Here is a 12,140-nt window from a genome sequence, read left to right on the forward strand (position 1 = left end):
AATGCCACTAAATCTTATATAATGAGTTGAAAGTAAATGTATAAATAATTTTACAACTATATTGTATATATTAATTTAAAATTAATTATATATTTTATATGTTAATTTTAAATTAATTATAATAAAAAATAAATAATAAAATATTATTATTTTACAAATATTCAATGTCAATTTTTTTTTATAAAGTTATATTCAAATAATATTTGATGTCTTTTTTTATGAAGAATCTTCAGCGAAAATCACATAGAAAAACTTATGTCCACAAGTTTCGAACCTTCTAGTGCGGTTCATCATCAGGACAAGTTGATGAACCACACTCGAAGGTTCGAAAGGCGTGGACATAAATTTTTCTATGTGATTTTCGCCGAAGATTCTTCATAAAAATTGATATACATCACAGAAGTCTCAGTTCAATAATATTTGATGTCATTATTATTTTGAATAAAATGATAATATACCTAACTATATAAATTTATAATTTTGTATATATAGATTTTTTTTTAAATGAAATAAAAATTATAGTATTCATATGGTTATTATTAATAATATTTTTTGTTCCATATAAAATCATCTGTAGTTATAATATTGATATTGTTATTATTAATAAATAAACAATTATGCTGATCTTTAAAATTATTAAAAACCTCACTGGATATTATCATTTCTACAGCAATTCCCAAACTAATGAAGTGATCGTTATCCAAATTGTAAATTGGCGTCAAGGGGAAGCACCCACAAAGAAAGCGGCTGATTTTGCGGCCACAGTTTGGGATGACGTACCACATGTGACCCTTCTATCGGAAACCTCCGCTCCTCCGTCCCTTGTACATAAACCCCCTTCTCATGTTTTATTCACTCACCATTTGTTCTTGCTGCAGTATGGCAGCAGCAAAATGTTTTGCTCTACTTCTGGCAATGGCGGTGGGGGGCACCCATGCCCAGTACACGAGCTCCTCGGTCGTAGTTGGAGATAATACTGGCAACGGCGGCGAGAGATTCAAGGAGGAGGTAGGGATCGGCCTCGCAACGGATACATTGCCAGTCGCCAATAATTTTACGGATGCCACGCTCTACGCCCACCAGTCGCCCAGTGACAGAAAGAACGTGACCGGCGTATTAATGGTTGTGGACAGCAACGTTGACGTGAATGCCTACGTGGACTTGGACAACACAATCTTCTTGAGCTTTGACTACATTAGCAGGTACCAGGGTGATCTAGCAAGAGAGGTCATTGGCATTCAGTTCCAGTCGGTGGCTGACATCTGGCAGTGGGACGCCAACGGCGCTGCGCCCGAGTGGTGGCACGGTGCCGTTCCGTCTTATTTCCGCCTAATTGTCCACTACGGCCTCCTCTGGCTTTGCTCCGCCCGGTAGCGGCCACAGTTGGGAACAGGGAGCCGATGTGACTGCCAGGTTTATCGAGTACTTGGAGACCGTTACCCCTGGTTTTGTTGACAAGCTGAATGCGAAAATAAAAAGGTCATGGGACATCGGATACTTCAAGAATATCACTGGTAAATCCGTGAATGAGCTTTGGAAAGATTACAAGGCTAAGTATGGTTCAGTCCTTTCCCCCTTATGAATGGTATCCAAGCATCTCCCGTCTAGTGGGTCTATCCCAAGCATTGGTGATGTAGTCTCTGTTGGTGGCTTCCCATGCTAGGGGTGGTGCCCTCTGTCCAGCCGGCTTACTAAACTTCTACTTCTGCAATAGTCCTTCATTGGCCAAATGGGAGGATCTCAGATAGGGTTGTGGAGGTGGAAGCAGTTTGCGGGGATGACTCCCATGACTGATGTAATGTGGTGGATGTAGTAGTATGGATCTCTTCAACTATGGTCATTGCATGGATTGACTGCTCAACCTCAACAGTGTGGTCAATGATTAGGGTTGGCGGGTTAATTTTCGACTTATTAGCAACCAACTTTTTAGCAACAGGGGTTCAAATGACTCGCATTTTCTAAGCTTTGGGGATTGTGGTCTCAAAGGGAGCCTAAACTATTCCTGAGGGAAGCACCATAGCAAGTGGTCGCATTATAATGGGGAAAAGCATGGTGGAGCCTTGAAATTTCTCAAGATAGTTTCTCTCACCTAGATCGAAGCTGGCGATTTTCCATCTTAGTGTGAACATCTTTTCTTCCACCTAGAGCAGCATTAGTTGGAGTAATTAATTGGCAGCCTGCTTTCGACTGCTCTCTACCCCATCTCCCTCTCGCCGCTTGTGACATCAAGGCTCTGAAAAGGTACCTGGGTTTCCCTTATTTTATCTCATAGGCCACTCCAAGCTAAGACTCCACCTCTCTGTGCAACGCTTACTCCATCAAGCTAAACCTCTGCAGCCTCAACTTAAACGTGCTTGGGTTGACACACCGTGGTCTCAAGTAAGTGTGCACATGGGGGGCACCAAACCAGAGCTGGTTTGAGAATTCATCCAATAGAGCCTTGGGTATCCTCTCGGTGGACCGAATGGTGTCCAGAATCTCCTCGTACCAGCCCTTGAAAGCTCTCTCGTTGATTTCCTTTGTGTTAGGATCTCCTAATTCCTTGGACGGTTAATACTGGAGCGCAATTGGTTGGTCTTCATCAATGGTTTCTAGTTGCCTCTGTTGGCCTCCATTTCCACATTTCTAGTGGCATTAACAAGTATCCGAACACAAACCCAGTGCTCCTCTTATACACATCTTCACAAGCCTTAAACAATTCATTGAGCATGAAGGTCAACTAGTTGAGTACTTCTCCTTGGCAACAGTGTTCTACAACAGAAATGGCATCCAAGTTGCACTCATTCCTTGTGAAGTGTCGCATTGTTTTACCTGTAATGAGGTAGAAACCAAACCTAATATTATCCTTGTTAACCTTGTCCAGCTTTGCGCCCATCCCACCTCACTCCATCCCGTATCTGGCATAAATGTTGTCCTTTGTCTGCTTCTTTTCGTCCTTGGCCCCGACCTGAAACATTGTGCTAGCTGCATTTCCAACTTTAGCCATCTCGGTGAGTTGACTAATATCCTCCACATGGATGGGATACTCTTTATCTAACCATAGCAACCCTCCATGCATCCTGTTTGTCAGCAATTTTGTGCATTGCATGGCGACAAATTAGGTGCTGAATATGAGAAGATTTCTCAAGTCAAATATCATGGACCTTTGTATCGTCCTAAAATCTTCTCTGATCCTAGATGTCCTGGTACCATCCTCATTTTGAAATTCTTCCGCATAAACCTCCCTTTTCATGGCCGAAAATTGGAAACCATCTATAAAGTCATTGTTGATCAGATTCGACCTATCATACTTTCCATACAGATCATCCACTACTTCAGTTTGTGCCTACAAAGTGTTTTGTGGGACTCATGTTATTCCTTTCACCATTTCTTCTCTTCTGTGGTAAACTATCTGCACTGGAGGTTTCTTACTTCTCGTCCTCTGCCCCTGTTCTTCAAAGCGAACCTGGAATTCTTTTGTGATCTGCAATTGAAATTCTAGAGTCCCCTGCATCCTCCTATGATTTAAGTAGCCGACTCTGACATGACGTCCCCTGACTGACGAGGCTTTAACAACTAATTACTCCGGTGACCTTTCCATGTATTCTAGCTATATCCTGCTATCGTTGGCCAACTTGGACGTGACAACTATGACATGGTCTGGAAAGTACAGAGTGGGTTGCATGGCATATTTATTTTGTCATGACGGGTTTATTTATTGACTAATTCTATGCTTAACGGCAAATATTGTGACCCTATCTTGACAGTTGCCATATTAATTACTTAATCGGGAAATAACTACTAGTACAGTCGATGGGATGTGTTGGCTTATTGGGGCTTGACCTAGGTTTGAAGATAATTAGCCAAACAAATCCCGATACTACTGGCCCTTCCAGCAATAGTCCATGGAGCGTGGACTAAGGTCTCACTCGAAGTAGTATGGGGCGCTACCGGAACCAGGTTTCCACACCCTTGAGATGTCTGAGAGGTTAAACTGGTCCAACTGTTAGTCCCTTCGTGCATGTTGCTGCACGCACGTCCCATGCCTTCACACCTTGATATACTTGCCTTCGTGCAACCCTAACTAGGGGATGTGGAGCTTCCGTTCTGCTGAAGCAGTGCTTTACACTATTCCCCTAAGTTGCACATGAGATCTTACTTATCTTCCTATGCCTAGTCAATTATCTTCGTGCAACTGGATGTCTTACGTTATATTTATTTATACAACACATTCATAAGATTTCGCGCAACAAATAAATAGTACACTTGCAATTTAAACCCAATCATACATTAAAAGAAGAAAAGATACACAGTAATATGGTAAACTTCTCTTTATTAATTCTTCCGATGATTGCAGACTTGACCTGTCCTGCCCACTCAACTGCAGGGGTCTGCACACTACTAGGCCTCTGTGCCCTCAGATGCAAAGCCTTCTCCTACTCTATGATCCAAAGACACACTTTACACTTGGACTCAATCACTTTTACTCATCATGCTTTCATTCTATTTTTTTCTCTTTTATACACTTAGAGCCTCACTTTATTTATATAATCCCATGGTCTATGGACCATGGGTAGGTCTATCAAGCTAACATTACATTACAAAAATGAGGGCGGACAACCTTGTGACTCTATTATAACTTCGCGCTCTCCATCCATAATTCATGGAGCTTTTACAAAAGACTTGGTCAAAACTTGGGCTTTAAGCCCCAAACCATGCCTTGGGGGGGATTCCATGCCCAACAAGCCCCCAACACAAACATCTTGACTCGTTCTCGAGTCACTCTGTCGACGCAAAGATATTCGCACGGAGTCCCTCCAACTCTGTCTGAACTATTGCAAGGTCGGCAATGCATTGAACAACTGCCTGTTGGATCTTTTGTACACGTTGTTCTGAGACCGCAATGTCAAAACTTCTTCCTTGCATATGTGCCTGTGTTCCCTGCATCTATGCGAGCTTGCCTTCAATTGTTGATGTGATGGTGAAGGCCTCATCAATCCAAGGTTGAACACGCACCTTCAAGACTACTTCCTTGTGCCATGCTACATCCACCTGTTCTTTCAGTGCTTTGGCCTGTTTCATCCACGCGATCCTTTGAGTGAGGGCCACCATCTACACAGTTCCTTTCACACTGTCATACTATCACTGGAGTTCTCACGCCTCTATCTCTAAGCGCTAGATGTTGGGGTCCTCCTATAGATTCATCGGGACCTCAAATGACTCGTCTAACATTCTGGTACAGTCTCACATCGCACTGCTGATCTCGTCCAGTCCCGTTGTAATAATGCTAGCACGTTTTTCTCTTACTTTCGGAGGGATGGATGGCTGCGCCTTAAACCGCAACTCTACAAGTTGAAGGTTCAACTCCAGCTGAACCTTTTTCATTTCCTCCCATGCCTTGCACACCCCTGCTACTAGCGTGTGGATGTGCGCTTCTATTGGTGTGTCTACTGGGATGGCCAACTTAGAGACGCTTTAACAAGCTTTGTCCAGTACTTGAACCAGCTACCAACTTTGTGACACCACTTAGTCGCACTGCAAGCTCAATTGTTCCATGTTTATTTTCTGCTCACTTAGTACTTGCAGCACATGACTCTCCCTAGCCTATAGCTCTATAGTAATCCCATCGCTCAGAACGTACAATGTCTCTAGTGGGAGTGTAGCCATGTTGATTCTGATACCCTTCAACGTGCTAATAGTAGGTTTGTCGACCTCATTTGTTGTCACCAGTGCCCCTTCCGGCAGCACTATGGTATTTGTCACTTGAGTGCGGAGCATCTGCTCTACTACAGTTGTCCCGACTAAGAGGCTGGTCAAAAGGGTACCAGCCTGAGGAGTGCACACCTTCAACTCCTGTAGCTATGCTCTAAGGGACCCCAACACAATCTGGTTCTTCTGCATAAAATTTTGGAGGGCCTCGAAGGTGACATCGCGCACTATCTCACTGATTTCATGTAGATCACCCTCGATAAGGGTGATTGGTTCAATTGACAACTTTGATGCCCTGACCTTCTTGTGTAGCCCTGTCTTCTCAGTCGAGTGCTAGCACTTCAGCTGTGTCGACGCGGTTTGTGGGTTCGCGCCTCCCTCCTCCTCCTCTACTTCATTCCCATGCGAAGGTCACTTGTGCCCTTGCGCGCCTTCACGGTTACCTCCTGCGCTGATGCTGCTGCTGCACCCTTTTTCAGTTCAGCTATTGTCTATGCAGCATCCCAGGCCTCCTGCACTTCTGTTGCCACTACCTCCTTCCTTCTCTTTTCTGCCAACTACGCCATGCGCAGTTTGGCCTCCTCTTTCTTCCTCTACACCGCAAACTTCTCTATCGCCGCGATGTTTGGAGCACACCACTTCGGTGACCATGTCTCTAGTACATTAAAGATTACATCGTCTATGGCTACAAAGGGTAGCTCTCTCCATTGCTTGGCTAGGTCCTTGTGTGCTCTAATGTATATTCTATGGAGGTCCGCCTTAAACTCTGCAAAACTCTGCAGGTTGTTATAAACTGTGGGTGATACCTGTAGCTTGTGGTTGATCCCTATTCTGAGGCTCATCTCCATGAACACCCATAATATCTTACTATCACAGGTCTGATTTGCATCCTTTATGGCCCAGAGCGAAGCGTACTTTGTGGCTTCCAACAGATCCCTGTCAATTGTGGGGAATTGACTGCCCTCTGGAAATTCCCCTTCCACGAGCACTATGGAAAGCAGAAGTCATGCATAGTGGAACTTTTTGCCTTGCTCCTAAGCTTTGTGGAAATTCTCCAAGAATTCCTTATAGAGGAACTCGGACCAGTTAAACTGGACCCCCTCTGTGCACTTCTCAGCAAGTGCTACCACCAGCGCGGGTACTTAGTTCACGCGGCACTTGCGCATAACCTTACCCGCCAGAATTTGGGTCACCACTCTTAATGATTTTTCGTTGATGCTAGATATTAAATAGCCCCTCTTCTTCTTTTCTAGTTTATACTTCTTCTTCATGGCCTTCGCGATGGCCAGGTCACTGCTTTTCCCCTCCGAGATATCTATGAGGTCCTCTCCTTTACATGGCAACCAGGTGATGCGGTGAATCAAGTGTTCCATAATGGGGATGGGCTCCTCTAGCCACAAACACCCACCATGCACCAGTGTGCATTGATTTCAGTGTAAGCACATCTCCACCCCTTCCATCAATATCTCTATCTCCCATTGTCTCTCCTTCTTTATATCTCTATCTCACCCCCCAAATATACACACTCTCTCTCCATATATATCTATCTCTTCCCCCCTCCTTTTTCCCTTCCCTCTCTTTCTCTTCCCCTTATCTCTCTCTAACACTTTCCTATCCATATCTATATCTCTTCCTCCCTCCCTTTCTTTGCCTCTCTCTTCTTCCCTCTCTCCCTACCTCCATCTATATCTCTATCCCCCTTTTTCTCTCCTTCTCACCCCAAAACATACACACTCTCTCTTAGTGTAAGCACATAAAAAATATTCATGACGTGCACTGACTTATGTGTTACAGTAATTCAACCATAAATACAATACTTGAATTTTCATCCTAAATAAAATGTTCACTTACCCAAAATGTTTGCTTCCTGAAACTGTAAACTATTTGTAATTGGCTACATTCTTATTATTCCCATTTTCCATCATTCAACATTGTTAATCACTTTGCATTCAAACGCGGTAATAGAAAATAACTACCATTGAAAATTATTTTGGGTTTAACACTCCATTAGTCATAACGATTAACTTTGAAGAAAACTACTATTAATATTGGAGAGCAACAAAGACAAGTTATGATGTTTACTACAATTGTTGGAGTTAAATATTTGAATGGTCTATGATTTCAACTAACCTTTTCATGTGATCAATATGAAAAAATGGCAAAACTAATCGATGTGACAATAAGAAAAGTTGAAGAAAATATTTTCATATTGAACACAATGAAGATTGTTTGTAATTGACTATATTTATATTATTCACATTTTCTATCATTCAACATTGTTACATTCTCACTTTGCACTTGAAATTTTTATTTCATCATTTTCCATCATTCAAGTTACTAACAGTCTCTCTCATCTCAACAAACTTAGGTGACTAAGAAAATTAAAAACATAATTAACCAAATTAATCTTATACATATCTAACATATTTAAAATTATCAAAATAATATGTTCAACAAATTTTGTATGCCCGCACACGAATGAAATCAACCTATATCGATCCATCTTAACCTTGCATCTATCAAGCGTCGAGAGGGATCAAATCTCTCGAGGTGCAAATCTTTCCTCAATATTTTCACTAAAAAAAGAGGTTTGCACCTCGATATATTTGATCCCTCTCAATGCTTTATAGATCTAGGGTTAAGATAGATTTAGTCTGGTTTAATTAGAATAGTTCTAGTTTATGTTTTAGATCATTATCCACAAGTCCCAATTCTAGGGGCATAACGCCTTAGTGGCAGCTAAGACCACATACCAGTGAGGTTGTCATCCTAAATGAAAATAAGTCTCATTGGAACTTGATGTGGCTATTTCCCCTATTATTGGATTGGACAACATCAAAGAATCAACAAATCCCTAACATTTGCCAAATATTGACATTATATTGAAAAACTATCACACCCTCTTAGTAAAATTATCTACCATGAGCCCAAAAGAGCAATCTAGTGTCATCCCAATATTTTTTATTTTTGTTCTAGCTAAATTGCAAAGTGATCTAATATATTTTTTTAGATATATTCAAGTCAAATATTAAATTCACTATTACAAAATTAGATACATTGGGATGTCCAATACATGATTTCAATGTCAAGGAACTTAACATCAAATCAAGTATTCTTTCTTAATTGTCAGGCCTTCTCCCTTAAAATTTGAGTCTCAAGCTAGACATTGTAACCCAACACTTCCAGCGCCCAAGAGTCAATATGGATAGTATTACAAAATAATGAAAGAATGGAATATCATAAGCTAAAAACATAAAACCATTTTTTCCATAAGCAATCAACACAATCTCTAAATATAAATTAATGAAAGAATGGAATATCATAAGCTGAAAACGTATAATCATTTTTTCCACAAGCGATCACCACAATCTCTAAATATAAAATCTCTCCATCGAATATATGGAATTTAGAAATAAAAAAAAATGGAGAAGATTATGGGGGTATATATTTTATTTTTAGTTTGAAAAAGAAAAGGAATTTCAATTTAAATTCTTGTCTCAAATGCCTTGAAGATGAGTTGCCCAACAATTTGTTCAATCTCCACTCAATCTCTCCTCACTTGCTCAATTCTTATTCGAAAAATGTTTAGTAGTCTCAACTAATTATGTGGAAAAAGCGTTGCAACCACTGAAAATAAGCATAAATAGAAAAGTAAAGGGTTGCAACCACTGAAATTAGGCACAAAAAAAAAAGGGTTGCAACCACTGAAAATAAGCATAAATAGAAAAGTAAAAGGTTGCAACCACTGAAATTAGGCGCAAATAGAAAAGTTTGTGCATTATTTTCTTTTGCTTTGCTACCCTAAGTTAACCTCCAAAAAAAACCATTCTAAAATTCTTGTACATAAACTCTCAAAAACACATGTACATTCTCAAAAACACCCATGTGTTCCTCTATATACTATAATGCCTATTTTAATTTTAAAATATCACAACACTTCACTGTGAAGGTCAATATATCTCAACATAAAATTTTGAAAAAATGCCACTAAATCTTATATAATGAGTTGAAAGTAAATGTATAAATAATTTTACAATTATATTGTATATATTAATTTAAAATTAATTATATATTTTATATGTTAATTTTAAATTAATTATAATAAAAAATAAATAATAAAATATTATTATTTTACAAATATTCAATGTTAAATTTTCTTTATAAAGTTATATTCAAATAATATTTGATGTTTTTTTTTATGAAGAATTTTCGGCGAAAATCACATAGAAAAACTTATGTTGACGCGTTTCAAATCTTCCAGTGCAGTTCATCATCAGGACAAGTTGATGAACCGCACTGGAAGGTTCGAAACGCGTGGACATAAGTTTTTCTATGTGATTTTCGTCGAAGATTCTTCATAAAAATTGATATGGATCACAGAAATCTCAATTCAATAGTATTTGATGTCACTATTATTTTGGATAAAATGATAATATATCTAACTATATAAGTTTATAATTTTGTATATATAGATTTTTTTTAAATGAAATAAAAATTATAGTATTCATATGGTTATTATTAATAATATTTTTGTTCCATATAAAATCATCTGTAGTTATAACATTGATATTGTTATTATTAATAAATAAACAATTATGCTGATCTTTAAAATTATTAAAAACCTCACTGGATATTATCATTTCTACAGCAATTCCCAAACTAATGGAAGTGATCGTTATCCAAATTGTAAATTGGGGTAAAGGGGAAGCACCCACACAGAAAGCGGTTGATTTTGCGGCCACAGTTTGGGATGACGTACCACATGTGACCCTTCTATCGGAAACCTCCGCTCCTCCCTCCCTTGTACATAAACCCCCTTCTCACCATTTGTTCTTGCCGCAGTATGGCAGCGGCAAAATGTTTTGCTCTACTTCTTCTGGCAATGGCGGTGGGGGGCATCCATGCCCAGTACACGAGCTCCTCGGTCGTAGTTGGAGATAATACTGGCAACGGCGGCGAGAGATTCAAGGAGGAGGTAGGGATCGGCCTCGCAACGGATACATTGCTAGTCGCCAATAATTTTACGGATGCCACGCTCTACGCCCACCAGTCGCCCAGTGACAGAAAGAACGTGACGGGCGTATTAATGGTTGTGGACAGCAACGTTGACGTGAATGCCTACGTGGACTTGGACAACAACACAATCTTCTTGAGCTCTGACTACATTAGCAGGTACCAGGGTGATCTAGCAAGAGAGGTCATTGGCATTCAGTTCCAGTCGGTGGCTGACATCTGGCAGTGGGACGCCAACGGCGCTGCGCCCGAGTGGTGGCACGGTGCCGTTCCGTCTTATTTCCGCCTAATTGTCCACTACGCCTCCTCTGGCTTTGCTCCGCCCGGTAGCGGCCACAGTTGGGAACAGGGAGCCGATGTGACTGCCAGGTTTATCGAGTACTTGGAGACCGTTACCCCTGGTTTTGTTGGCAAGCTGAATGCGAAAATAAAAACTTCATGGGACATAGGATACTTCAAGAATATCACTGGTAAATCCGTGAATGAGCTTTGGAAAGATTACAAGGCTAAGTATCCAAAAGGATCCTGACCAAAAGTAGTGGGTGAATTTATGCACGAACGTAGGTCTAGCATTCGATAATAAATAGCGCCATACTAGGTGGTGGGTTTTAGATTTAAATAGCATACTACTACATATGTTAATAAAAAGATCTTAATACAAATAAGTCTTTTCTTTTCTTGTAATACAATTTAATTTCTTGTACTCAATTTTTATTTTCATCTTAATGTTTATGAGTATAGATTTATTTTAAATACCTATTTAATATGAGCTACCTATTTAATATGAGCTTAGATACACAATTTTTTTTAATGCAATTTAATATTTTTGTACTCAATTTTCATCTTAATGTTTACTAGCATAAATTTATCTTAATGGATTTAATATGAACCCAAAAAGATCTAATTTCTTTAAGTGTGAATTTTTTATGAGCCACATTGTTTTAATGTTTTGTATAGTTATTTAATTTTTTAATTTTTTTGTATAGAAAACTAAACTTTTTTTTTTATTTTTAAAATATCAAAACTTGATTGTTTTGTTTTGTCTTCAATTTTATTAATGTTTTTTAATTAAATATATATTATTAAAATGATATTTATTATATATGGGATAAAATTATAGATAAAATTAGAATGTAATTTATTACATAAATAATTAAAAATTTACTCCAAGAGATTTAATGAAAGGAAATATTAACAACCTAATGAAATTTCGTTAGTCGTGGCCAAGAAACTAGCCACCCAGGGAATGGAATTTCATTAGCCTTGGCCGAAACTACCTTGGCCAAAACGGTGGGCAAGCGGGCCAAGTGAGCCTTCACCGCTCACTATCTTGGTCTCCTTTGTAATGAAGTCCTTTTAGCCTTTTAAAGGCTACATTACATGAAATACGATGGGAAAAAAACCATGGGTACACATATACCACTGCCCAAAACCACCAA

The 12,140-nt window shown here is 39.4% G+C and overlaps 2 protein-coding genes across 2 annotated transcripts; both read left to right on the plus strand.

Moving 5' to 3' along the window:
* Nucleotides 1–915: 915 nt before the first annotated feature.
* Nucleotides 916–1,374, plus strand: LOC149216575 (uncharacterized). Its single transcript, XM_089390011.1, has one exon. It carries the CDS (start codon nt 916–918, stop codon nt 1,372–1,374), a length of 459 nt encoding a protein of 152 aa, XP_089246137.1.
* A 9,157-nt stretch (nt 1,375–10,531) lies between these two features.
* LOC149216576 (uncharacterized) lies at nt 10,532–11,230 on the plus strand. The gene has a single exon (XM_089390012.1). The coding sequence runs from the start codon at nt 10,532–10,534 to the stop codon at nt 11,228–11,230; it is 699 nt and encodes a 232-aa protein (XP_089246138.1).
* Nucleotides 11,231–12,140: the final 910 nt, after the last annotated feature.

This window comes from Pinus tabuliformis, chromosome 1_1 (assembly GCF_031772625.1).
Source record: "Pinus tabuliformis cultivar Carrire ecotype Pingquan chromosome 1_1, CPIR1, whole genome shotgun sequence".
Lineage (NCBI taxonomy): Eukaryota > Viridiplantae > Streptophyta > Pinopsida > Pinales > Pinaceae > Pinus > Pinus tabuliformis.

Bases quoted from the DNA above. Each gene is read 5' to 3' on its own strand.
- LOC149216575 (XM_089390011.1), top strand. From the start codon at position 916: ATGGCGGTGGGGGGCACCCATGCCCAGTACACGAGCTCCTCGGTCGTA.
- LOC149216576 (XM_089390012.1), top strand. From the start codon at position 10,532: ATGGCAGCGGCAAAATGTTTTGCTCTACTTCTTCTGGCAATGGCGGTG.